The following is a 26,391-nucleotide window of genomic DNA, read 5'->3' as shown; positions in this document are numbered from 1 at the left end:
GTGTGCTTTCTTTGGCCTTCAGTCACGACTAGGTTTCTTCCACCCTTTAAAAGTCAAAGCAAGCAAACACATTCTCCCTAGAACCTGGCAGGTTACTTTTTTTTTTTTTTTTTTTTTTTTAGCTTTTGCACATTTCTCTTTTTCCTTTCTGAAATCTTAACAAAGTAACACACACTTGCTTTCTTCACTTTCTCCTTCTAGTCGAGTATGTGCCCATGTGTCCTGATTTTCTCTCTAGCATTGATCTGAAATTGTTCTTGATCATGAATTAACACTTAGCAGCTCTGGTCTTCCTGGAAGTCTCTGTGGCATTTGATCTTGTTGCCTGCTCTTTATGCATGGAATCCTTGTCCTGTTGCTTTATAATTTAATCCTCTTACAGTTTTCCCTTCACCTTTCTGATCCCATTTTCCCTGGTTTCTTTTACTAATTTATTGTTTTTTTCTCCCATTTAAGGTTGATCATCTCAGAATTTTCTTTTCATTCCTCTTCTTTTTCTGTATCATCTTCCTAAAGAAAGTCATCTCTGGGTGAAGAGCATCAAGACTCCTATCTTCAGTACAGATTTCTTTCCCCAGAACCCCAGTCTTCTATTTCCACTGTCTCCTTAGCACACGTTGCATTGAGAAACATTGAACATATTTCCATGGGAACAATCTATTTCTCTTTCTGTATTTTCCTTCTTCCAATTTGGTACCCTTCATCATCTTCATCTCCCCCCACCCCCCGCACCCCACAACCTACCTTCAGTTACCCGTCAACTTCTAGGAATTTAAACTCTGAAACATGATTTCCATCTTTGTGCTCTTCTCCATTTTCATTGCTATCACCTTGGGCTGTGAGCTCTTGTTTCAGTTCCAGGACTATTTCCTATCCTCTAAACATGCCCAGAGTTCTGTGATTGTGTTGAGACTGAACCCGGCTCAGCCTAACTCTGGGTTTTTACAAATACATTTCCTACTACACTGCTTGTTTTTCACCTTAACAAATTGAACACTAAAGCTAGGACATACAAAACAATTTCAGTAATAATTTTGTAATTTTAAATATTTCTTTGTAAATCATGTTAAAATTACAAATTAATCACCCTCATTGAATGTTGTCTATAAAAATGCATATGTATTTTTTTTTTAAAGATTTTATTTATTTATTTGACAGACAGAGACCACAAGTAAGCAGAGAGGCAGGCAGAGAGAGAGGAGGAAGCAGGCTCCCTGCTGAGCAGAAAGCCCGATGTGGGGCTCGATCCCAGGACGCTGGGATCATGACCCGAGCCGAAGGCAGAGGCTTTAACCCACTGAGCCACCCAGGCGCCCCTGCATATGTATTTTTAATGCATATACATTTTTATAGGAATCAGATTCATTCATCATTTTTATACTCAATAAGCATTTATTAATCACCTTGTCTATATGATAGAAAGAAAACACAAAAATGAGCCAAAGATACCAGTGTGAATTAAATGACTGCCTCCAAACAACTCAAAGGAGAGAATAGCCTACATCTGAGAGAAATGAAAAAGTGTGTCTAAAATGTATTATCTGAAGCTGGGCTGTGAAAAAAGAATATGCTCTTTGTAGAAAATAGCTGGGAAAAATAATGCTTTAGACAGAGGAACCAATGCCAGCAAGAGTACGAAATAGCACGTTTTATGATAAGGAACAGTGGGACCAGGGGTCTTGGACTTTATGTGTATGGAATTTGTTGGATGTGTTTGACAGAGAAATCACCTAAGCGTATTTGTACTCACTTAGGAAATTCTGAACATTTGTGGGGCAGATTGGAGGGATAAAATATGGGGGCAAGGAGATTAATTAGGAGACAAGTACAAAAATGTAGGTGAGAGATGGTGGGAACCCACACTAAGATGTTGACTTTGTAAAGCAGTAAGAATGGAAGAAAGTGAACTGAAGGATACTATATTCTGAAGAAATGTTCTAACACCAAACAAATATATTATCTGTTTGTATCTGTGTGTTGTTTTCATTTTAAACTATAGACATGGGATGTAGAGCTGGAAAGATCTGCAGAATCCTGGGCTGAAACCTGTTTGTGGGAACATGGACCTGCAAGTTTGCTTCCATCAATTGGACAGAACTTGGGAGCGCACTGGGGAAGGTAGTGTAAAGTATAACGTTTTTTGTTTTTGACAGTTTAACTGCTTGAAATGCTTATTAATTCAGTACTGAATATTTTTAAAGTGTTAGAGCCTAAAAGGAGAACAAATGATCACACCCACACAAATAAAAGCAAAAACCAAAAAACAAATGTCATAACAAAATACCAGCAATATTTTAGTCTTATTTTTTGTTTAAATCATTGACCTATTAGTAATGTAATGGGCATAATATTTAACATTAACAACTTATGCAAGAATATCTCTCTGCTAAACTTTATCGATCTATTTTTTAATATTCGGTTTTACATTTTCTCCTGCTTTACTTACTCTTGGTGGTTATTGTCTTTCAAATAGATACAGGCCACCAACATTTCATGTACAAGCATGGTATGATGAAGTGAGAGACTTCAGCTACCCTTATGAACATGAATGCAACCCATATTGTCCATTCAGATGTTCTGGTCCTGTGTGTACTCATTATACACAGGTATGTTTTGGGTCTATTATACCTCATTTTTCTAAGTTGAGTTTGTGTAACTGTGGCAGAATTTAAGCTACTGAATGTGTGTCTTGTATAATTTGGTGTGATTATTTAAAAACATAGATATTGATTTATGTAGAATAGACTTATCAATTTCTATAAATGATAACAGTAATTACTAGGGAAAGTCCAAATACCAATTTAAAAAAAAAAACAAACATTATTTCAGTTATTTTATATGTGAAACATTTTTAATCTGGCCCCAGGAAATGCACATGGAGGAGTTTACCATCTTCAAAGTCAGGTATCATTTTATTTTATTTCAATTTTATATTTTATATAAAATATAGTTTTATTTACCACAATACTCAATATTTACATGTGTGGAGCATTTATATATCTACATTTTATATATTATATGTATACATATACCTTATACATCATATATATTTTATTCAGTGTTCACAGTTGGTATTGGATAAGTTGTAAACCTCTAAATCAAACCACTAAGGGTAAATTCAACTAGATAAATCTCACAACAGATCTGAGTTACTAGAATCTCTACAGCTGATTTTTAGTGAATATAAAGCAAATTATTCTGTCTGCCTTTGCATATGACAAAGTCAAATCAGCACGTAATTCCCTAATAAGCAGTCATACTATGAAAGTACACATTGTTTAAGACATCTGAGTCTCTACATTTTTATTTCAGTACAGATTAAGATGAGAAATTTCGTTCCTTTGTTAGGTTCCTTTGTTAGGTAAGACTCTTCATAGACACACTAACACAGGATTTGGGTTTGTGAGAGTGTAACTTTTGAACTATTTAGTAAATGTATATTTTGAAGATGGTTACGTTTTAGAGTTAGACAGAGTTATTTACCTGTAACACTCTTCTTTAAATTGAATCAAGCACTTCCCACAGTCTCAGAAAAAGTATCCTTTTGACATTGCTTTATTTCATCCTGAATGATAAAGGTTGATTTCTCAAGTTCAGTTTTATATACTTCTCTCTGCAATATGTTGTTGTCTTACTTTGTCTCAGCCTACCTTTTCTGAGCCTTTCTTTTCGTTTCTCTAATGTAGGTGGTGTGGGCAACAAGTAGCAGAATAGGCTGTGCCATTAATTTGTGTCATAACATGAACATCTGGGGACAGATATGGCCCAAAGCTGTCTACCTGGTGTGCAATTACTCCCCAAAGTAAGTAGACAAAACATTACTTTTATATGTAAATTTTCCCAGCAACATGAAGTAACTTTATATTCCCAATCTTTTTTCTCATTTTCAGTGGTATTACTGAATTAACGATATTGTTGTAACTCCGGTTATTTAATATAACAATAATTATGGTTGCCTGATTAATAAAGTCAGTGCTTAAAAGGAATATGAAAATTGAAAATATGATCTTTGTGAAGACAGGAATTACATTTTTAAGTCTTCAGTTTTACTCATTATGCTATATTACATAAGTAGTTTTAATAATTTAGATCTCTTAGAGATGAAAAACTATAGAATAATTGAGGAATGTATTTTTACCTGCGTAAAGACCACTGAATAACTATGTTGAAAATATTACAATTTTACATAGGGATAAATCTAAGTCTAAACTCTCTTCATTAAAACAAGTGGAATATGGATGAATATCCCATAACAGCTTAGTGTTCTATGAAAGTTTAATTTTGTAATTTTTAACAATATACATAACAAATGACTTAAATATTTTCAAAAGAATGAGGCAACAGTTCATATATAAACCTAGTAACTGAAGGGACTCTGCGATGAAAGATAAATGTTCTAAATCTATACACCAAAATAATTACTTAGAAAATAGCAAATTTTCAGTGTCTTATAAATTATGCTATATTAGATTAACTCTTAATAGAGTGGATCATCTCTTTAAGGGGAAACTGGTGGGGTCATGCACCCTATAAACATGGACGGCCCTGTTCTGCTTGCCCACCTAGTTTTGGAGGAGGCTGTAGAGAAAATCTGTGCTACAAAGGTATGTGATATTGTGTCATAATATTCAGTTTCATATTTTAATCCAACTTCTACATTAATTTGTATTTAAAAGGCAAAAAGCATATTTAATTATTACATTAAAAATTCCCAGAACTCTATTTAAAATATTTTGAAGCCATTATAAATATTTTTAAAAGTATAATATTAATAATTCTGTTATATCAAATGTGTTTTTAAAGGGAAATTTCATCTGTATTTCAGGTAACCACTTCTAATTCTACTTTGGAATTATCTCAGAGTGACAAGTACACATTTACATTTTAAAAAAGTCACCTTAATAGGGGTGCCTGGGTGGCTTAGTTGGTTAGCAGCTTCTTTCAGCTCAGGTCATAATCCCAGGGTCGAGTCCCGCTTTGGGCTCCCTGCTCAATGGAGAGCCTGCTTCTTCCTCTCCCTCTGCCTGCTGCTCTGTCTACTTGTGCTCTCTCTTTCTATCTTTGTGTCAAATAAATAAATAAATAAATAAATCTTTAAAAAAAAAGCCACCTTAATATATTATTGACTAGAATTATTTTTATAAGTGTCTTAATTTTTGAAGGATTTAGCAATCTAATACAGTTTTTAACACTTTAAGAGTTTTTGCCAAAATACCTATCCATGAAACTGCTCAAAGAAATATACTAATTCTGTGCTCCTTATTGCAGAATATATGAATTCTCAGGCCCAAACAACCAATAATAAAAGCTCTCATAGTATTGTAAGACTGTTATAAAAGTAGTGCTCTGAAATGCATCTGATGTGCTAAAATATACATATAAATTTGATGTCCTGCTTACAGCACATGAAGAGAAGAATTGTATGATAAAGCTTTGTGAAAATCCTACTCTTTCTGGGCATCCCAGTGAACATTTCTATTCCCTTGTACTTTTTTCTTAATGACGATTGAATGAAGATTAATGTAGGTTGTGTTTTAAAAAATATGAATTAATGCAGCTCCTTTTAAGTACTCATAAGAGATGTGTCTTTTCCCTGATGACCGAGTGCCCATTACTATAATGACCAGACAAGAAGTCACGATTTATTTTACTCTGGTATATGAGCCGTTTTTCATTCCTGGAAGCAATTTTCATTGTGTGTGAGTCTTTTTTCCATTTTCTCCATCTCTAAACCTCCAACCTACTTGCTTCTCCACCAGTGACCACTATTTTATTTAAAACTGACTCTCCTCTGAACTCATACTTTCTTTTCTAGGTTCTGAGTTCTTGGACATACATGAAAATAACACACCATTCCACATTATGCCACCGTTAAACCCTTGATATGTCAACCTGGAAAAAAAAATTAAATTCTCCATTGTTAAGTTTAAATTTCTGCACAATGGATTTCCTTCTAAAAAAGAAAAACATTTCCATGGAAACTGACATTGTAGTAAATTAGAAGGGCATGGCATGCCTTCTTTAAGCTGAATTTCTTTTTGGGAGAATTTTAAATGTGACCCTTTGGAAAATTTTAAAAGTGATTCTCTTAAAAATATGATTTCATTTTGGAAAACAAATTCAAATACACAAGCCCTTACATCATTAGATCACAGTATAGACTTCATGGTTCTATTATGAAAGGCAATCACTGATACCACGCTCAAATATAAAGCAAGTTTAGAAATGACTCTATTTAATGTTAGCCAGATGGAAGCATAAATGAATCAAGAGTTCAAAGCCTTATACATTTATTTTATTTACAATGCAGTAGATAAGATCACCACCTTAAGCCAACACCTGTGCCAAAAAATCTACAGATTTTTTTAGTTTTCTAGTTTTAAATGTTACCCAGGCATCTAATGGTTTGTTATTATTTGATGATTTGTGTACATTTAAGGTGGGCTCATATTTCTTAAATCTATTCTCTCTAACAGAAGGATCAGACAGGTATTATCCTCCTCGAGAAGAAGAAACAAATGAAATTGAACGGCAGCAGTCACAAGTCCGTGACACCCACGTTCAGACAAGAGCAGATGATAGTAACAGAAATGAAGTGATAAGCACACAGCAAATGTGTAAGACCTCTGCATAATTTATACAAATTTTAAAGTTTACAAAAATGGCACATGCAACTCTATTTTATTAATTGGGACAGTTTGAGAATGACAGAAGCTTGACATTAGACTATATGTGATGAAATATAGCAGCTTTTACATTATCTAAATTATTTTTGTATTTTTTCTTTTTTCAGCCCAAATTGTTTCTTGTGAAGTAAGATTAAGAGATCAGTGCAAAGGAACAACCTGCAATAGGTAATATTTGTTATTATTCTCAAAATTACCTGACAAAATAGGAGATTTTTTTCATTTTGCACTGACATTCAGAGAAACTGAATTTTGTTCTCAATTACTTTCATTAGATATGAATGCCCGGCTGGCTGTTTGGATAGTAAAGCTAAAGTTATTGGCAGTGTACACTATGAAATGGTAAGTACTATAAATATCATCATTTGGGAATAGGATCTTTTTACATAATATTTAATTTTTTTTAAATGCAAAAATAATAATTTATATAAATACAGATATTTTGCTCAAATATGTTTAACTTAAAGTCATGTAAATAGTTATTAGACGTATCCTATGGAGAACTCTTGGTATTTTAATGTCCTTTTCTCCTTTCTTTTTTCTCCAAGCAATCCAGCATCTGTAGAGCTGCAATTCATTATGGCATAATAGACAATGATGGCGGTTGGGTAGATATCACTAGACAAGGAAGAAAACATTATTTCATCAAATCCAATAGAAATGGTATTCAAACAATCGGGTAAGTACACAAATGATCTTTTGGATGGGATGATTTTAAATTGTAATAATGAATTGACAAATTCTTTCAGAGCCCAGCATAGAAGGATTTATGTGGAAGTTGGTAATCGTCAAGGCTCATTTGAGCTCAGTAATTTCTGACGACGAAAAGGAGCTGAAGTATGTAAATTCAAAATTGAGCAGTTTTACTTATAAAGAACATTCTAAAGCTCCACATTTTCTGGAGTTTGACTGAGAATGTACAAATTTACAGTTTTTCTTGATGTGAAGCAACAGATTTTTTTCAGCCATAAAAGAAAATACCCCAGAGAAGTCTAATTGATTTGCATATTCTGCCTGCTCTGCTTATGGAAAATGGTTTATTTCATGCAGCAGTAACTTTGTTAATAAGCTAAATTCGATTAATACGTAAAAGAGCATTTTGAAAAGTTCTCTAAATATGTAATATATTATGTACTTTTGTCCATCTAAATAATTTAACTAAACATAAAAGCATTAAATTTTGAAATGTTTCTTACATTAAATATATGAAGCATTATTTTAGACTATATATTTTGATATACACTCTATAGAAATTAGAAAAATCTGACCTGAAATAACTTTGTTAGTATCCTACTTCTATGTAAAAAAAACAAACATTAAACCTCATATGGAATGCCTCTTCCTAAGATATATGACATAGTTTCTTTTCTTTGTAATTATAGAATTGCATGAAACTCCACAGTAGAGAATTCATAATGATAAGAATTTATTAAAAACCTTTGCAAATTCAGTAGAATAACATTCTCTGTATATAATTTTGTTTAAAGGCTTTATCTGTAGTTTTCAGTCATTAGCAATTACTCTCTTAAGTAAAAGCTGTATAGAAGCATTTATTGATTAGCTTAGTAATTCAGCAGATATTTATTAATTACCTTAAATGAATAATAGAAGTTATTACCTTTAGTAAACCAAATACTGGGTGTTGGATTAAACAACATTTATCCTATTTACTATTCTGTTTGAACTTAGTTTTTCTTTTTTTTTTTTTAATTTTTAAATTTTTTATAAACATATATTTTTATCCCCAGGGGTACAGGTCTGTGAATCGCCAGGTTTACACACTTCACAGCACTCACCAAAGCACATACCCTCCCTAATGTCCATAACCCCACCCCTTTCTCCCAACCCCCCTCCCCCCAGCAACCCTCAGTTTGTTTTGTGAGATTAAGAGACACTTATGGTTTGTCTCCCTCCCAATCCCATCTTGTTTCATTGATTCTTCTCCTACCCACTTAAGCCCCCATGTTGCATCACCACTTCCTCATATCAGGGAGATGATATGATAGTTGTCTTTCTCCGCTTGACTTATTTCGCTAAGCATGATACGCTCTAGTTCCATCCATGTTGTCGCAAATGGCAGGATTTCATTTCTTTTGATGGCTGCATAGTATTCCATTATGTATATATACCACATTTTCTTTATCCATTCATCTGTTGATGGACATCTAGTCCAAAATCTATAAAGAACTTAGCAAACTCAACACCCAAAGAACAAATAATCCAATCAAGAAATGGGCAGAGGACATGAACAGACATTTCTGCAAAGAAGACATCCAGATGGCCAACAGACACATGAAAAAGTGCTCCATATCACTCGGCATCAGGGAAATACAAATCAAAACCACAATGAGATATCACCTCACACCAGTCAGAATGGCTAAAATCAACAAGTCAGGAAATGACAGATGCTGGCGAGGATACGGAGAAAGGGGAACCCTCCTACACTGTTGGTGGGAATGCAAGCTGGTGCAGCCACTCTGGAAAACAGCATGGAGGTTCCTCAAAATGTTGAAAATAGAACTGCCCTATGACCCAGCAATTGCACTACTGGTTATTTACCCTAAAGATACAAACGTAGTGATCCAAAGGGGCACGTGCACCCGAATATTTATAGCAGCAATGTCCACAATAGCCAAACTATGGAATGAACTTAGTTTTTGATTATGTTTATTACGAAAACTCTTTTAAAATGTGAAGGTGTGGGACGCCTGGGTGGCTCAGTTGGTTAAGCAGCTGCCTTCGGCTCAGGTCATGATCCCAGCATCCTGGGATGGAGTCCCACATCGGGCTCCTTGCTCAGCAGGAAGCCTGCTTCTCCCTCTGCCTCTGCCTGCCATTCTGTCTGCCTGTGCTCGCTCTCTCCCCCCACCCTCTCTGATAAATAAAAAAATAAATAAATAAATAAAAATCTTTAAAATGTGAAGGTGTGTCATTCCAATACTATTACAAATAAGTTTATCTTTTGTAATAGATTTTTTTTTCTGAAAATTTGGGTATAAATAAACGAATTAAAATTTTGATATATAATGGTATACCTATTCTTCTATTCCTGCTTTTTAATGATTCATGAAGCATATAATAAGGAGGAATTCATTCATCACAGACATTTTATTATATACTTGTGGGGACAAAAATGAATAACACACATTCCTTTAACATACTTATGATTTAATAGTCTTTTTACAATACTATCTTGTATTTACTATTGTAAGAAATTAAATAGTTTGGTTCTATGGTGACAGGGGATTAATATATTTAGAGTTTCAATTTTTTTAAAAGATTTTGTTTATTTATATGACAGAGAGAGATCACAAGTAGGCAGAGAGGCAGGCAGAGAGAGGAAGGGAAGCAGGCTCCCTGCTGAGTCGAGAGCCCCATGCAGGGCTGGATCCCAGGACCCTGGGATCATGACCTGAGCCAAAGGCAGAAGCTTAACCCATTTCTGCAAAGAAGACATCCTGAGCCACCCAGGTGCCCCTAGAGTTTTAATTTTAATAGGAAACATATAGATATAAATCTGTGTGGTTTTATGCTGTTATTTGTATATTTTGAGACTGATCATGAGAAGAGACCATTTTCTAATATCAAGAATGATTAATTTGGTTTGTATTGATTTGGTTCATACTTGAAGATAGTATGGATTTAGCATAAAAGAGACTATGGACTCTGAAAAACAATCTGAGGGGTTTGAAGTGGCGGGAGGGTGGGAGGTTGGGGTAGCATGTGGTGGGTATTATAGAAGGCATGGATTGCTTGGAGCACTGGGTGTGGTGAAAAAATAATACTGTTTTTCTGAAAATAAATAAATTGAAAAAATTTTTTAAAACATGACCAAAGCTTAAAAAAAAAAAAAAATAGAGGATGTATTCTTATACTACTACTTATTTGGATATTTAAATAAGAATCAAATTAAGAGGAAATAAAGTATTCATAGACCTAAATAATACCAAGAATTATGTTGATGATGCATCTAAAAAATGACTGACATGTTTATGTTTTTATCTTCAGCAAATATCAATCTGCTAATTCCTTCACAGTCTCTAAAGTAACAGGTTAGTCCTTTTTTAAATCTTATTTTCTTATGACTATGTTGCATGTTATTGTTGCCAAAGATTTGTTTATTGTTTTGTGTTTCAATTCTTCAGTCCAGGCCGTCACTTGTGAAACAACTGTGGAACAGCTCTGTCCATTTCATAAGCCTGCTTCACATTGCCCAAGGTAATGTTTTCTAAATTTTCTCATTCTTCTCGACCAGTGAACATATATTGCTGGGGCTTTTACTCTCTGATAACTGTTCTTGCCTGGAACTCTGCTGTCTGCAAGCTTTGAAATGTACATGGTCTTGAGCTGTGAAACCATAGGGAGCGGTGGGTCACCAAAAACTACCTGCACTCTAGGCATTCCTCATGCGCTTTCTCCAAAGCCCAGAGTGCTTTTGGCTCTTCCATAATACCAGAGCTGCTGGATGTATTCTGCATGTTCACATGTGCTATGAAGACTTCTGTCTTAGTCTGCTCAGGTGCTATAACAAGAGGTGTTAGAAGTCGAAATTTATTTTCACCTAATTCTGGAAGATGGAATATTAAGATCAAGGTGTGGGCAGGTTTGGTTTCTTCTGAAGCCTATCCCCTTGTTGCAGATGGCTGCGTTTTCTCTGTGTTCTCACAGGGCAGGAGACGTAGGGAACGGGAGAGAGAGAGACAGGGGCAAAGGCAGAGACAGAGAGAAGATTCTCCTTTCCTGGGATCAGGGCTTAACCCTGATGATCTCATTTAACCTTAATCAACTTCATAAAGGCCCATCTCCAAATACAGTCACACTGGGAGATGGCTTCAACGTATGAATTTGGAGAGACACAGTTAGTCTATAACAAATTGTTACCACAAAAACTATAATGATGTAACATATTTTTAAGCATTGCCATTCAGTTTCTAAATTGGATAAATCTAATTGTGATTGCTAAGTCAAAAAACCCATCTTCTGCCTTTCTTTTATTTATTATTTTTTGCACACTATCTTTTTAAAAATTATAATGGAGTTTATCTATAATACAATAATGAAAAGTACTTCATTTATTTTGACCACACTAAGGTGAAAACTGTTAGAAGTATTATGGCCATACGTTATAACCATACATAGGAAAAATGAAATAGATCTCTTCACTTCCAGTCTTATTTCTATCCACATTTCCTCCATTAATACAAAGTAATCACATGTTAATTCTAAAAGCCAATAATAAGATTTAGAGATAGAATTGTAATTGATAAACTGTAATTACTAAAAATTGAGGGAGCTTACTTTTTTATGGTAAAGTTTGTTTTGGAAAAGATTTGTCACTGAATCTTTTGAAACTTAAGTGGTGTTTTACTTAAAGAATGAGATGGGTTGTTCATAAGGTAATAAAAGATTGTGATGCTACTTCTTAAGGTAGGTGAAGCTGGTAAATTTTGCCATTATCATATGATAGAAAAAACAAAAATTTTAGAATTGTCCATTTATGAATACTATTAAATACTCCCTGTGTACTGTAGTATGCTAAGCTCTATCTCAGCCATTTGACTAGGCTTATGAGGACCAAACAGTGAGGATAATTTCTGTAGAGCATCCCAGCATAAAGCATCCCTCTAGTAGATACTCAGTAAATGGTTATTTTAATATCTGCAGAATAATTTAGCAATATTTTTCCAAAAGAAATAAAAATCACATTGGGGCTCCTGGGTGGCTCAGTGGGTTAAAGCCTCTGCTTTCGGCTCAGGTCATGATCCCAGCATCCTGGGATCGAGCCCCACATCGGGCTCTCTGCTCAGCAGGGAGCCTGCTTCCTCCTCACTCTCTGCCTCTCTGCCTACTTGTGATCTCTGTCTGTCAAGTAAATAAATAAAAATCTTAAAAAAAAAAAAATAAAAATCACTAAAGTGAAATGTTAATAAATGTTTCCTATTTATTTGGTTACTCCAGGGAGGGGAAATATTCCCCCATGAGAGAAATTTTTAAAATTAAATTTAACCAGTGAAATGTTAATAAATGTTTCCTATTTATTTGGTTACTCCAGGGAGGGGAAATATTCCCCCATGAGAGAAATTTTTAAAATTAAATTTAACCAGGGCACTGGGTGGGCATTTGGTTAAGCATCCAACTCTTGATTTCAGCTCACGTCATGATCTCAGGGTCCTGAGACTCAGCCTTGCACTCAGCATGAAGTCTGCTTGGGATTCTCTCTTCCTTTACCCCCTCCCATTTGTGCGTGCACTCTCTCTATCTCTCTTTCTCTAAATAAAAAAAATAAAATCTTTTTAAAAAATTTAATTTTACCTTTTACTGTTACCAACATAACAATTTGGTTGAAGTAATGATATACATAATTTTGACCTTAGGTAGTCAGGAAAGCCCCCCCCACCCCACCATTTTCTTTTAGACACTAGAGAAACAAAGTGTTGTCTTTTTTTTTTCTCATACAATTTTTTAATAGTTTCACAAATTATGCTATAATGGTATGATTTATATAACACTTTATAACTTTTAAGGAACCATGTGGTTGGTACATCTGTTTCAGAATATCATATGACTTAAATAAGTTGAGACATAAATCTATTCTGGAGAAAATGCCAAGAACAAATAAATGAAAGGAAATTAGCTCAAGATGAGCATGAAGAAACAATATTTACCTGTACCATTGTGTCATTGAAAGGTTCCGTAGCAGGCAGAGTAGCCCCAAATAAGAAGTCTCTATTATTTAGTTCCATAATCTTGTAAATATCATGTGTTTGTGTGAGTTACTAGAAATCCTTTTTTTTTTTTTTTCCTGACCTCCACAGAGGTGGAGGGCAGAAATCATATCCTGACTTACATATATCTACAAATGACACAGTCTTTGAAACCTGTTGATTGTTCAAGATGTAAAAGCAGGTATCATTAAAACGTGTTAACATTTTTATTCAAAGCTTATAACTAAATTGTATATAAAGGAATGCCAACCGGGTCACTATCTACATTCTCAGTAGTACGTAACAAGGTATTAAAACCAGAGATCAGAACACAACCAAGTAAAAACCTCCGTTAGTCTTTCTTTGACCTGAACTTGCCTAAGTAGATACTAACTCAGTCTGGAGCTCTGACCTTTGCCTTCCACAAACCAAGTGCTAAATATAGTCAAGGTAGAGCCTTCAGTGTGATCCTAAAGGCAGAGGATTTGATTTTACTGCCATAGGATGGGGAACACATGGGGAAAATATCTCAGCCAATGGGGACAACTTTCTTCCTCTAGAAATCCCCTATAGCATCTTTTATAAAAATAGCTCTTTAAAGTTATAAAAACTTGGACTCATTTATTATTTATATTTAAATGGTTCTACTTTAGAAGTTATAATTCACAGGTATACTCTAAAGTGTACAATGTTATATAGATTTTAGAAATAAGAAATGCAGCTATCTCTTAAGAACTTTTTTAAGAAGGAGTTTCTTCAATTGGTAAAGGTAGTAGCAATTAAATGTTTCTTTAGAATGCTTTTAGGAAAATCATTGATTCTTTCATCAGACAGTGATTTTTGTGTAGTCATTTTGTTGAAATTCTGATTTACTATTTACTAAAATGAATTTTTTCCAGTTTTAGTTTTTAATTTCCTTTTAGTACACAAGTGTCTTTGTGTATGTGTGCATGTGTGTGAATTGAAGAGTCCATTGCTTTTTTTAAAAAAAAAAAAAAGTGCCACTTGGTAGTTTCTTAAACTCTTGGAGTGGAGTTTTTAAACACGTGATTGATTGAACAGTGATAATTGGATTTTTAAATCTAATTGGATGTTTAAATAAAGGGCTTTTGGATATGTTATTAAGTGAGCTAAGCCAATCAGTTATGAGGAAGGCAATAGGAAATCTGGAGAAAGAATATTCTAGGCACAGAGAAAGAGAAGTGCAAAGGCCCTGAGGAAGAGCCTGTTTTTTGTATGTTTAAGAAATAACTATGAGCCAAGTATGACTGGAGCTGGGGGAGAAAGTAGAAGAGGAGGATATGAGATCAGATAGGTAATGGTGGGGGGGCAAGAAATGTAGGGCTTGTTGATCATTGTAAGGATCTTGTCATTTATTCTGAAAGAGATGGAAAGCCACTGGAGTATTTGGAGCAGATGAATGATATGACTGGACTTGTATGCTTTTATATAAGTGGGGGGAACAAAAGAGTGGATGGGGCTAGGTTGGAAGCAGGGAGGTCATAGAAGAACCAATAGCTAGATACCATGAAGTCTAGGGTTATAGTAACTGAGGTGTTGAGGAATTCTATGATTGTAACATACAAGCAAGAGAAATTGCTGAGGGACTGAATGTAAGGTGTGAGATAAAGAGAGGCATCAAGGCTAGACTAAGAGATTCTGGCCTGAGCACCTGGAGTAATGGAGTTACCCTTTATTGTAGGAAGCCTACAGAAAGAACAGATTTGGGGGGCCAGAGGAAGAGCTTAGGAATTTGGTTTTAAACCCACTTAAGTTTGAAATGACTGTAAGAGTTAAGTGGAGATATTGAATAAGCAATAGGTCATACAAATTTGGAATTAAGAAGTCTTAACTGGAGATAGAAATTTGGAAATCCAACAATTTATAATCATGAGTAAAACCATGAAATTAGACGAGATACCAAAGATGTGAACATAGAAGAAACAAACTATAAGAAGTATGAGGCAATGAGTCATGTTTTTCAAGTTACCTGTTTACTAAATTCTACAGACACATTGGGTACCAATTCCCAGATACTCAGGGATGCACCCTGATGTTTCTTTCTGGTTAATCCAGAAATTAGAAAGCTTCTTGGCTAAGTTAAAAAAGAAAAGAACACATTTGTGCCAAAAGCTGGAAGTGAGTAAATTAAGCAGAAGCAATTGCATCTACTGCCTGGCTTATACAATGGACCTATTTCAGAAGAAAAAAAGATGAGAAAGTTCGAGAATGGTGTTAACTGTTATGTATGCTTGTTTGTGGTCTTATTAGTGAGAATGACTGAAGTAACCAGCTACTTAGTATTATATATATATTTTTCAGAGTCTATTGTCCTCGTAACTGTATGCAGGCAAATCCGCATTATGCTCGTGTAATTGGAACTCGAGTTTATTCTGATGTAAGTATCTTAATTTATTCAACTTTCAGTATTCATGTATATATTTGTACACACATTAATGCATGTACATTTATATATAGAATAAGGGAACAGATTCTATGTGGATATACATATTCTCAGAGAAGCTAGTCAGCAGTAACACTGAAAAATGACTATCCGTATGCACATATGAGTGCATAATAATTTATTTTTACTAAATTTTTATGTCTTACCCATTTGTTGTATATCAGACACATAGGAAATAGTCCAGAGTCATTTGAAGGAAAATTGACTTTTCTTTTTTAAATCTTCCTTTTGGTTCTTCAGTATTTTATAGTGTAAACTTGATAATTAAGAAATTATCAGGTATATGAACAATATCTTTTGCTGGCAAAGGAACATTTAAAAAGTAGCATAGAATCAAGAACAGATAGTACATTAAAATACATACAGAAGGAAACCACTTGAGGGGATGTTATAATGGACAACGTTACTGGGTTGAACAAGGACTATTAACTGGGAGGGCTTCCATAGGGACAAGTGCTCTTTGAGCCACCTTTCAAGTGTGGGTTGTAAATTGGATTAGGGACACAACCTAGGTGGGATGAACAGCATCTACAAAGATGGGGAGGGAACAGCAGGTAAGATGCATGCATAACACATAAGTTTGCTTGTCTCTGAACAGGTGAGCATTGAATTACAAAGGGCCTGCAGCCAATTTGATTTGAGGGATTGAGGGATCTGGCTCTTGAAACATGTCCTTGGAGAGTCTGATAGCATGCTGATGAGTTTAGATTTTATGTGGCAGACATTTAGAAACCATTACAGTTTCTAAGCCAGAGAGATGCAAAAACAAATTCAGATAATACACTTTTGAAATACATATTCAATAAAATACTATGGAAATAGGCTCATGAAAAGCGGTCTGAAATAGTATTGATCACCTTATTTCTATTGGTAAGTTCATTGAGGTCCAGGCTTTTTTGTTTTTGTTTTTGTTTCTTTGAAGTTCAGCATTAGCTCTGAGATTTTTTCCACATCTGAGTCCTTCCCAGGCTTCAGCTTTGCACTATTCTTATCTACAGCTTAAATGTGTTTCTGGTATCCTAACTTTCTGATCCTCATGTTTGTGCTTTTCTTCTTATCTTTCTGTCTGCTAAAATCATGGTCATTCTTCACATCCTAAATTATTACCACTTTCTCTGTGGAGTGTGTTGGGGGATCTCCTCATACATTTGTAATGTGACCCTTCTTTTGGCCCCTATAACTTTATTTTTCCCCTTTTAGCAGTTAGCTGATTCTGTTAGTGTTAGGATTGTTTCTCCACCTCTTTTATTATTTTGAAGTTCCTTGAGGGTGACAGCTAGGCAATTCATGCATCGCTTTTTAATCAACAATTTGATGTGAGCCAGCCTGTGAACAAAACAGTATTACATCCTGCCTTAACAAACTTAGAGCACACAGGACATCAGAAATTAAGCAAATATCTTTAAAATATTTGTTGAAAAAATAAATTAATAAGTGTAAATGAATAAACCTATCTAAAATCATCAAAGATTTCAAAAGAAGTTATTCTTTTTAGATTACCTGTTTAAACACCAAAACTTTTCTAAAAATTTTTGTCATGCCTCATGAAAATCTTTCAAAATACCCTATACACTTCTATATCCATCAGCCGTCTATTTTTCTAGAGTTAATGTTTTATTAGAAATCATTTTAGAGATCATTTTATCTTCCTTAGTGCAATGAATATAGGTGATTATGTATTATTATGTAGATCCGTTTAAAAGTAACTTGGAAATAAAAAGATTACTATTATGAGGTTAGTGCAGAGTCGGAGACTTAAGCATTAATTGCCAGTCTTCCCACCCCTTACAAAATACATTGTCTCTTTAAATACAAGATATGGAAAGACATCTTCTCTTCCTCCCTCCCTGTCTCTCTGTCTCTCTCTCTCTGTTTATATAGCTACAACTTGTACATTCTATTGCTTTGAACTTTTCTCATTTGTTACAAATGAAGTTAATTTCTGCATCCATTAAAAATATTCCACTGTTTTCACAGATAAATTATTTTTCTTTTCATGATATATTAATTCTTACGAAGCATGGGTATAAAAAGAAAATCTCTTCTGACCTTTGAACTGAAATAGGAATGCCTGCTGACTGCATAGTTGTGGGCAAAACAGTAGTTTCAAAACATATCAAGTGCTTGGATTTAGTGAGTGTTATATCTAAGCACTTTTATTGCCTTGGGGAAAATGCTGATGATACTCTTTTAACAGAGCAAGAAAAATACTGAAATGTGTACAGAATTGTTTTTAATTTCATCTGTTATGAACCATATTGGATATAAAATTAATACAATGAGGGACTTTAAACTGAATAAAATGCCTCTTTGGAGTAAGGATACGAGGCTTTGGATATATGGTATTTTGTGACATAGCAAAAACATGAAAAGGATTAAACAGCTTGGCATTCAGGCTCTCTGATCTAATAAGTTCTGACTGATGCCACAAAGTTCAGAGCACAGTAATAAAGCAAGGTCATGTAAGATGCACATGCTTATGTGAACTTAAAAAGCACATTAAGTCGCTCACATGTGCATAGAGGTAAAAAAAAGGAACACACCAGTGGGATCAGAAAAGACCCCTCGGATATGAGGGGGATTGTTTTATCCTGAAACAGTTCAAGTGTTTCATTTTTTTTGGATTTCCTCAGGCTGTATGTAGCTACTGACAAATTTTGGCAGAACATTGGGATTAAAGCAAATGTGAAAGTCTGGAGAAGACTTTAGGGGGACAAAGGAAAAGAGCCAACTTCTAGAAATCCATAGTTAATCATTTTAAAGTGTTGGGCCTGAAAATAATTTTCTCTTCCATAGAAATCCAGTTCAGTTCAGACTATATAACTGGTACAGTGTAATCATAGCACTTTCCTAGCACTTCACGTCAGACCATTCAAACCAAAGTGATAGACCATTGCAAATATAGGTAAGAAGCTATGATTGTTCTTTATATTTTTCTTCTTGAGCAAATTTGCTGTGTGTAGATTACATTACTTAATAGAAGAAAGCTCCCCATTTAATACACACCTGTATTTTGGAAAAGGGACTGTAAAGACATACAGATCTATGATTTGTTTATAAGTCAAAATGGAACATAAAAGAGTGGCTCCAGTAGGGACTCCCAAAAGCTGAAATTTGAGAATGATAAATGGGCCCTTCAAGAGATAAAAGGAGTAAATTTGCATCTGATTGCTGCTCTATAGCCAAAGCCTGCTATTTGGAAAGGCAAGTGTCTGTTAGATTTAATGGTGAAGGGAATTTACCGTCCTAGCTACGCTTAAGATCTGCCTCAGACTCACTCAGAATTGGCTTTGACTGTGACTTTTGAAACATTCCTTTATGCACAAACCATCAACCTGTAACCGCTGATTGTCCATATAGAAACAGGTGTCACCGACTTCAGTCCAATACAAGAGTAGACTGGATAAGTTCAGCAGGAATTTCCTAGTAACAATGGGTTTTTCCTTGTCCCTTCAGCTGTCCAGTATCTGCAGAGCAGCCGTCCATGCTGGAGTGGTTCGAAATCACGGTGGTTATGTTGATGTCATGCCTGTGGACAAAAGAAAGACTTACACTGCTTCTTTTCAGAATGGAATCTTCTCAGAAAGGTAAATTTTAAATTGTATACATATATATTTTGTGTTTTATATATTTACAGTCTCTTCCTTTACACACACACACACACACATACCCCTTTACCCTTGCTTTACAACCAGCTCACCTTAATATGGGTTTGGAGTTCTGTGGCTGTGCCAGTGTGTTTCCTTTGCACGCTGTGTAATAATTGGTCATCCAGGGATGGGAAAAGCTGCAGTACCAGAGATGTCTGTCTCCTACAGGCTTATAAAAATCAACATGAATATCGGATTACGAGTCAGAATCACTCTTTTGTTAATTGATTTTATAATAAGGAAATTTCTTTCATCCTCTTGGATTTTCTAGATTAGTTTTTATATGTAATTATTTCTAGTTGAGAAGGGCACTGGATATTTCTCTAATCCTTTTATATGACAAAGTATTTGCTAAAGAATGGTCTGATTTTTCACAAAAAACAAATTCTTTTTGATTAGAAGTTGGATACCTTGTATGACATAAATGAATGTCTTCTGGTCTTATACTATTCAGTCCATCAGTAGTATATATTTTAGTGGCTTGGGAAAATTAGTTTGACTTACTTTATCAAGTATTAAAGTTAAGAGCAAAGAACCTATAGTGATTTTTTCAAATCATTTGTACTTGGGGAAAAAACCTTAACTCTCATGTATATTGTATAGATAAAAAAAAGTTCCCAACTTTTAGACATTTACCGGATTCTTTAAAATTGCCAGTGGAGGTTTCACATATACAATTAAGTTTCTATAAATGGCCCCAAGGATGGTGCTATGTAAGGTAGATTGCCTTCCACATAACCATCTGAGTGCCATTTTTAATAAAAAGACAACTTGGCATTTAGTGTCTGTTATAGGTCTGGGAAATTCATAGTAGGTACTCAAAAATAATAGTACTCTAGAGTATTATTTAAGTATCACTGTCTTCTTAACTTGCAGTTAACTTTTAACCACATTGGTCAGTTGTAAACCTGGATCTTAATATTCTCCCAATAAAATGGAATAACAGCTGCCTAACTCTGCTTTATTAAAATCAAAGGTGGTAACACAGGAAAACGTGATCTGGAATCTGTTACATTACATATAAAATACTATTATTACCACTGTGCACCTTAAATTTTAGTAAACTTGCCGCCCAGCATACAACCAAGATTTAAAGAATTATGTCATCCTCACTCAAGCTTTCCAATAACTATAAACTATAGTAGCCTAAGAAAGCTGGCCATCTGGATTCATAGAGCTGCTTTCTTGACTGTCATAAATAAACATGATTTATTTGGAGGATTATATGTGGAGATGACATCAATATACTTTCTGTATTTTTTTGCAGTTTACAGAATCCTCCAGGAGGAAAGGCATTCAGAGTATTTGCTGTTGTGTGAAATGGAACACTCGGAAGAGGATCATAAAGACTATTCAATGCCATATTTCTGAAGTTTGTATAAAATTGTAACATTACTGTACAGAAGATATCAACTATTTTCAGCCCCCCAAAAAGTACCAAATGCATTATAAATCTTGATAAATTCTGTAAAAATTAAACATGGGACATTATTAACTATGGGAAAATAATGAATATGCAATGGTTTTAGAAATCCTGTGTTAAATATTGCTATATTTTCTTAGCAGTTATTTCTATAGTTAATTACATAGTCATGATTGTTCTACATTTCACATGTTATTTTATATGGTGCTTTGTATATGCCACTAATAAAATGAATCTAAACAGTGAATGTGAATGGACTTCAGAAAATCATCTGGTGCATTTAAAAATAATCAATTCTTAAAAAATGAGAGGAACCATATTATCACATTTTTCCCCAGTTCAATACTCTGCCATTACCTACTCCAAATAATCTGAAATTGTTTTCCACTTAATACTGGTATAGTTTTTCTCCTCTGTTAAGTTTAGGCATATCAAATATTATGTCCTGATATTGTACTTCTTATTTTGTATAAAATAATTACTTAATCTCCAAATGAATCTATTAAAACATTTGATTCCTTGGGAATGGCTTTAATAGTAAGTGGAATGATCTATTGTTCCATGGTAGAGTAGTGGTATGAAAACATTCCTAGTGATAATATAGTAAATATAGGGTTAAGCAAAGGCAGCCAGAGCTTTCTATGTATTGTTCAAAGTGAGGTCACACATTTTTCTTTTGTATCCTGGCAAATACTCCTGCAGGCCAGGAAGTATAATAGTAAAAATTTTAACAAAGATAAACTAATGTATTGTATCACCATTGCCACTGGTTTTATTAATGGTAAATGGCCTTGTTTATAAATGTTGCCATATTATGGTACCTATGATGGTGATATATTTGTTTCTATGAAAAATGTATTGTGCTTTGAGACTAAAAACCTGTAAAATGTTAACTATGGTATTTTTTTTTCTTGCTGGTGGATTTACTCTTTCCCTGTAAACATATTAAAATTAATCATGTTTCAAAATATTTTTAGTCCCTTCCTTATTTTGATCAAGAAATCATTTTAAATTAGCAAAATTATTTTAAGTCTTTTAAATTTGGGTTATTGACATTAATACAAATAACATCCTCAACACCAGAAGTCTGCAAAGTCAACTTGAGTAGCTATTTGTATATGAAAGAGGAGACAATCATATATTTGGGAGCATTGTATCAAGGGAAAATTGGAATAAAATGAGGATAGAATCTGAAAGATATAAAGTAGTTATAAAAAATTGACAAGACAGTAAATACTTCATATATTTTCAGAAAATAAATGACTATGTATTTAGGAGCAGAAAAGGGGGAGATAAGTCATAGCCAGAGATCTGGAAAATCAAGAGAGCTGGATAATAGAAAAACAATAAAGGAGAGGCTCATATAGACCATTGCTGGGGAACAAATGGTAAAGAAAATAATACTATGACCACTTACCATGCACTGGCCAGAAATTAAGTGGTTCAAAATATAGGTAGTCAAAACTTAAGCATTTGTAGATTAAAAACACCAAAATTTAAAGCAGATTTGTGGGAACACTTTATTTTCCCAAAAGACACATTATACCTTCTTACATAGCATGATTGAAATGTAAACTTTACTCAGATTCATCTTTGGCTCCCCATTTTTCCCCCCACCCCAGTAGTTTTATTTTTGTCAGTATAAAGACTCTCATATTTGTCCCTAGTTTAGACACTCACCATCAATTTCCTGTACTATTACAATGTCTCCAGTTGGAGTCTCATTTTGTTTCTTTCTGTTCCTTTTTAATCTATCTTTAAATCTTTCACTGGAATTACACTTTTCCATAAGTTTCCATTATTTGAGAAAAACAAATCATCTTATAAAAACATTTATGAACTTCCTTAGTCTTGCTCCATATTGCTTACCTATCCTTTCTACACAAATTATGGCCTTGAGTAAGTTTCTTAACTTTCTACACTTTGATTACCTCACCTGAAAAACGGGATGAATAACAACTCATAGGGATTGCTCTAAGAACTGAGATGTATATCCTACTTGACATCACACATATAGATTGTGGTAAACATATGTTCTTATTATTAATATAATTATAGTCATTTTTGTTACTTACCTTGGGGAAACTATGTATCTGCTATGCTACACTACTGATCCATCAGCACTTAATGTGAAATCGTCTAGGAATTTTCCTACAATTCTCTTGGTAAGAATTAAGTAATGCTCTCTAATATGTCCTTTTAATTTGACCATACCAATTTTTAGATTTTTGACTTGTATTAGATTTAGTTCTTTAAAGTTAGTGATAAGCTCCTTGAGAACTGTGACATTATCTCTTTACCCAAGAGATTCAATGATTTTTACATTCTATAAATGATTGGTCATTATTGCTGAATGAATATTACAACAATCTTTAATTTTTTTCCCTTGAGGACATAAAAGAATATTGTTGCATATTATCACAGCAGAAGACACTATAGCTAATGAAGATAGATCATTGATAAACATTCTTTGAAAGATTTTATTTATTGGACAGAGAGATCAGGAGAAGGCAGAGAGACAGGCAGAGAGAGAGAGAGGGAAGCAGGCTCGCTACTGAGCCCAATGCGGGTCTTCATCCCAGGAGCCTGAGATCATGACCTGAGTCTAAGGCAGAGGCTTAACCCACTGAGTCACCCAGGCGCCCCATCATTGATAAACATTCTAAATGTGGATCTAAAACAGAGGTCAATGCTTATAAAATGGTATTAATATTAACATTATTTCAACTTTTAAAGTTTACCAGACCATGTGTTATTTCTTTAATGTCCTGCATCTAATAAAAGTGATCTGGGTATTTCAAGCAAAGCAGAATTCTCCAAAAAGATTTCTCTCCTAATCTGTTAGATAGTTGGCTTATTATAATGTATGCTTTTCTATTCAATATTATATTTCGAGATACTGCCTTCTCTAGCATTTCTAAAATGTTTTTAAAAGAACTGTAAACTCTCGAAGACTATAGTGAGCAAAACAAACAGTTATTTCTGAAAACATACCAAACTTCAGATTTGAAGCTCAAACTAATTTACTGCACAAAGAATCATTGTTTACATTTTTAAAAACACTTATCTGAGGTGATATTTCAACCCAGGCACCATAATTTTCAGGAGCTGAAAAAATAGTTTAGCCAAATAATGTGATCCTTTCATTAACTTGTTAGACTGCAGGCCTAAATTAGATCACTTTGAATTTTTGAAAGGCACTAGGGGAGGGCCTCTCTCTCGTGGATTCTGAGTCTGGAAAGGTGATTACATCATACTCCATAAGGTCCTGCTGACGTAAGGCCTGTCCCGCAATTGTAATTCACAGCTGCCTTCCGTTTCTTTTATCCCCAGCCACCCGCCCGGGCTTCTGAGATCACGCGAGGTTTGGCCCTGAGATATTGCAAGATCTGGTTTTCACGGCTTTAGCACTTCTGTTGTGGAGAAGGGACCCTGGCAGTTCCCGATGTTCTGGACATGTTCGCGCCTTTGGCTTGTCCTAGCTCTGTGCCACCCAGATTCTCGAAGATCTCAGGAAGCTGGGTGCCAAGTCAGCACGAATCGCGGGTGCAGATTTCAATGTCCCAGCGTCTTCCTTTAGGTATCCTGGAACTCTAGGCCTGGGTTAACAGGGGCCACCCCAGCCTCGCCAGCCATCCTCGTGGGGCTGATGGTTCCTCCTGCTGCTTTCCTCATTTCTAGTGTGGAGGGCCACGTGAGCCCGAGGTGCCGGGCGGGCGCACAGGACATTGTGGGAGTCAAGTCTCTATAGTCAGGGCACTATAGGGTGCCTCAGCAGACACTCTATAGTGCCCTGGATGGAGACTATGGAGCTCCTGTGAGATCTGGCAGCGGGGGAACAGGCAGCTCTGTTTTGGGCATTCTGGACCTTGGCAGCTAGGTGCATTCCCCTGAAGTCCCTGCCTATGGCCTGCTCTATCTTCCACTGCTCAGACCCAGATGGGGTGCAGACTGGACTTTGAGTAATAAAAATAAGCCAGATCCTGTGTTTGCGCTAAGTTGAGAGGTGAGTGTTCATTTATAGCTGTTAAGTACAAATGACCTTTATTTTAATTTGAAGAATTCCACGAGAAGTGTTTGACTTCAGGTATTTTACTGTACAGGAAGAAAAGATTTGGAGACTGTTGTTACTGCCTAATAATAAGATTTTTGCTCCTACTTGGCTTATTGCTTTGGTACTGCTGAGATGTTCAGTGGAAGGAAACAATTATGGTAATATAATCCAGAACAGATGTGCTGGAAATTGTCCTATAACTTTGATATGGTTTTAATCGACAAAACAAAAGAAAAAATCTTAGGTTTCATTGAAAACTATAGTTGGAATACCTCTGCCTATGTTGTGTGTTGAGTTTATGTGTGCGTAAATATTTACATTTGTTACAGATTGTTGCTGTGTTAGATGAATTACTTAGAGTTCATCTAATTACCATTTATTCTCTCACTTTGCTGATGAAAAAAAAAATGGAATATGCACTACCTTGGCCAAAGTCACATAGAGCTGTGACTAATTTCAAATAAATTCTTTATATTTCCAATCATATTTTCTATATTTCCCCGAGATACAGCCAGGAGTAAGAGCATAGACCAAATGTTAGAGTCCTGATGCCTAAATACTTTGAATACGTGCTTACAAACTTCAGAAAATATCCAGTCATAGCAATGCAATCCAGTACTGTACATGTAAGGGTGAGTACCACTCTAATAAGAAATAAACCTAATTAGGCATTTAAATGTGTCAGTTTAGGAGTATATTTAGTTGTTGCATGAGAACTTATTTTTTAAAAAGTAAAATACATCTTTTACCACATATATACTCCCAAAGACATTACAAAGCAACCAGGCAAAGAGTGAAGCCTATCAAATGGTTTTTAAAAATAGTACTAATAATAGCCCTTTTCACATAGTGTTTATTTATGCCAGCATTGTCATAACTAGTTTTTACCTCAGTTCACACATTCCACAATAATCCTGTGAGGAGAGTAGTGTTACTATCATGTTCATTTTGTGGATGACAAGAGGAGTACAGTAACTTCCTCAAAATCACCCAGAAAATAAATATTGGAGCCAGGATTCAAACTGTTAAATATGGTTCTGGATTCTGTGCTCTAAATAATTATTTCCCCTCCCCTAGCCAGCATCTTTTATGTTAGGTATATAGACAGTCCAATGTCTTTATGTAAATATCTTTTTTTCAGAATAAGTATGAAGTGTGAAGATTTTTTGTCATAAACACATGCCCTGAAGAAGTCATCTACTGCAGAGGAGGCTTCCAGTAACCAGACAAATGCCCCACGGGGCTCCTAAGGGACATCACTTAGGCATGTAAGTCCCTCGTGCTTTCCCCTGGCCCCTTGTTCATATTCCCTTGTCTTCTCCTCCCCCGTCTGCTTCTCATCAGTCTCATGTTGTGAGAGGGCTGTCCCCCCCCACATGCAAACAAGTCAGAAGTGTTCATTGTCCAATA

General features: G+C 34.9%; 1 protein-coding gene across 2 annotated transcripts in view; it reads left to right on the top strand.

Moving 5' to 3' along the window:
- CRISPLD1 (cysteine rich secretory protein LCCL domain containing 1) overlaps nt 1–21,895 on the top strand; it is a 42,384-nt gene extending 20,489 nt beyond the window's left edge. The window contains exons 3-15 of one of the 2 annotated variants that reach the window (XM_059166186.1): nt 2,000–2,118; nt 2,474–2,606; nt 3,687–3,802; nt 4,504–4,604; nt 6,477–6,617; nt 6,794–6,854; nt 6,962–7,028; nt 7,235–7,365; nt 10,695–10,738; nt 10,832–10,904; nt 15,713–15,788; nt 19,311–19,441; nt 20,772–21,895. In XM_059166186.1, the coding sequence (XP_059022169.1) occupies nt 2,000–2,118; nt 2,474–2,606; nt 3,687–3,802; nt 4,504–4,604; nt 6,477–6,617; nt 6,794–6,854; nt 6,962–7,028; nt 7,235–7,365; nt 10,695–10,738; nt 10,832–10,904; nt 15,713–15,788; nt 19,311–19,441; nt 20,772–20,823 (1,245 nt within the window). In that variant the 3' untranslated portion in view covers nt 20,824–21,895. Of the gene's footprint in view, nt 1–1,999; nt 2,119–2,473; nt 2,607–3,686; nt 3,803–4,503; nt 4,605–6,476; nt 6,618–6,793; nt 6,855–6,961; nt 7,029–7,234; nt 7,366–10,694; nt 10,739–10,831; nt 10,905–15,712; nt 15,789–19,310; nt 19,442–20,771 lie in introns of those variants that run through there. The other variant, XM_059166187.1, reaches the window with a different exon arrangement.
- The last annotated feature ends 4,496 nt before the right edge of the window (nt 21,896–26,391 follow it).

The sequence above is a fragment of the Mustela lutreola genome, chromosome 3 (genome assembly GCF_030435805.1).
Source record: "Mustela lutreola isolate mMusLut2 chromosome 3, mMusLut2.pri, whole genome shotgun sequence".
Taxonomy (NCBI): domain Eukaryota; kingdom Metazoa; phylum Chordata; class Mammalia; order Carnivora; family Mustelidae; genus Mustela; species Mustela lutreola.
The sequence above is the reverse complement of the archived record's forward strand: the minus strand, read 5'-3'. Positions and strand labels throughout refer to the sequence as shown.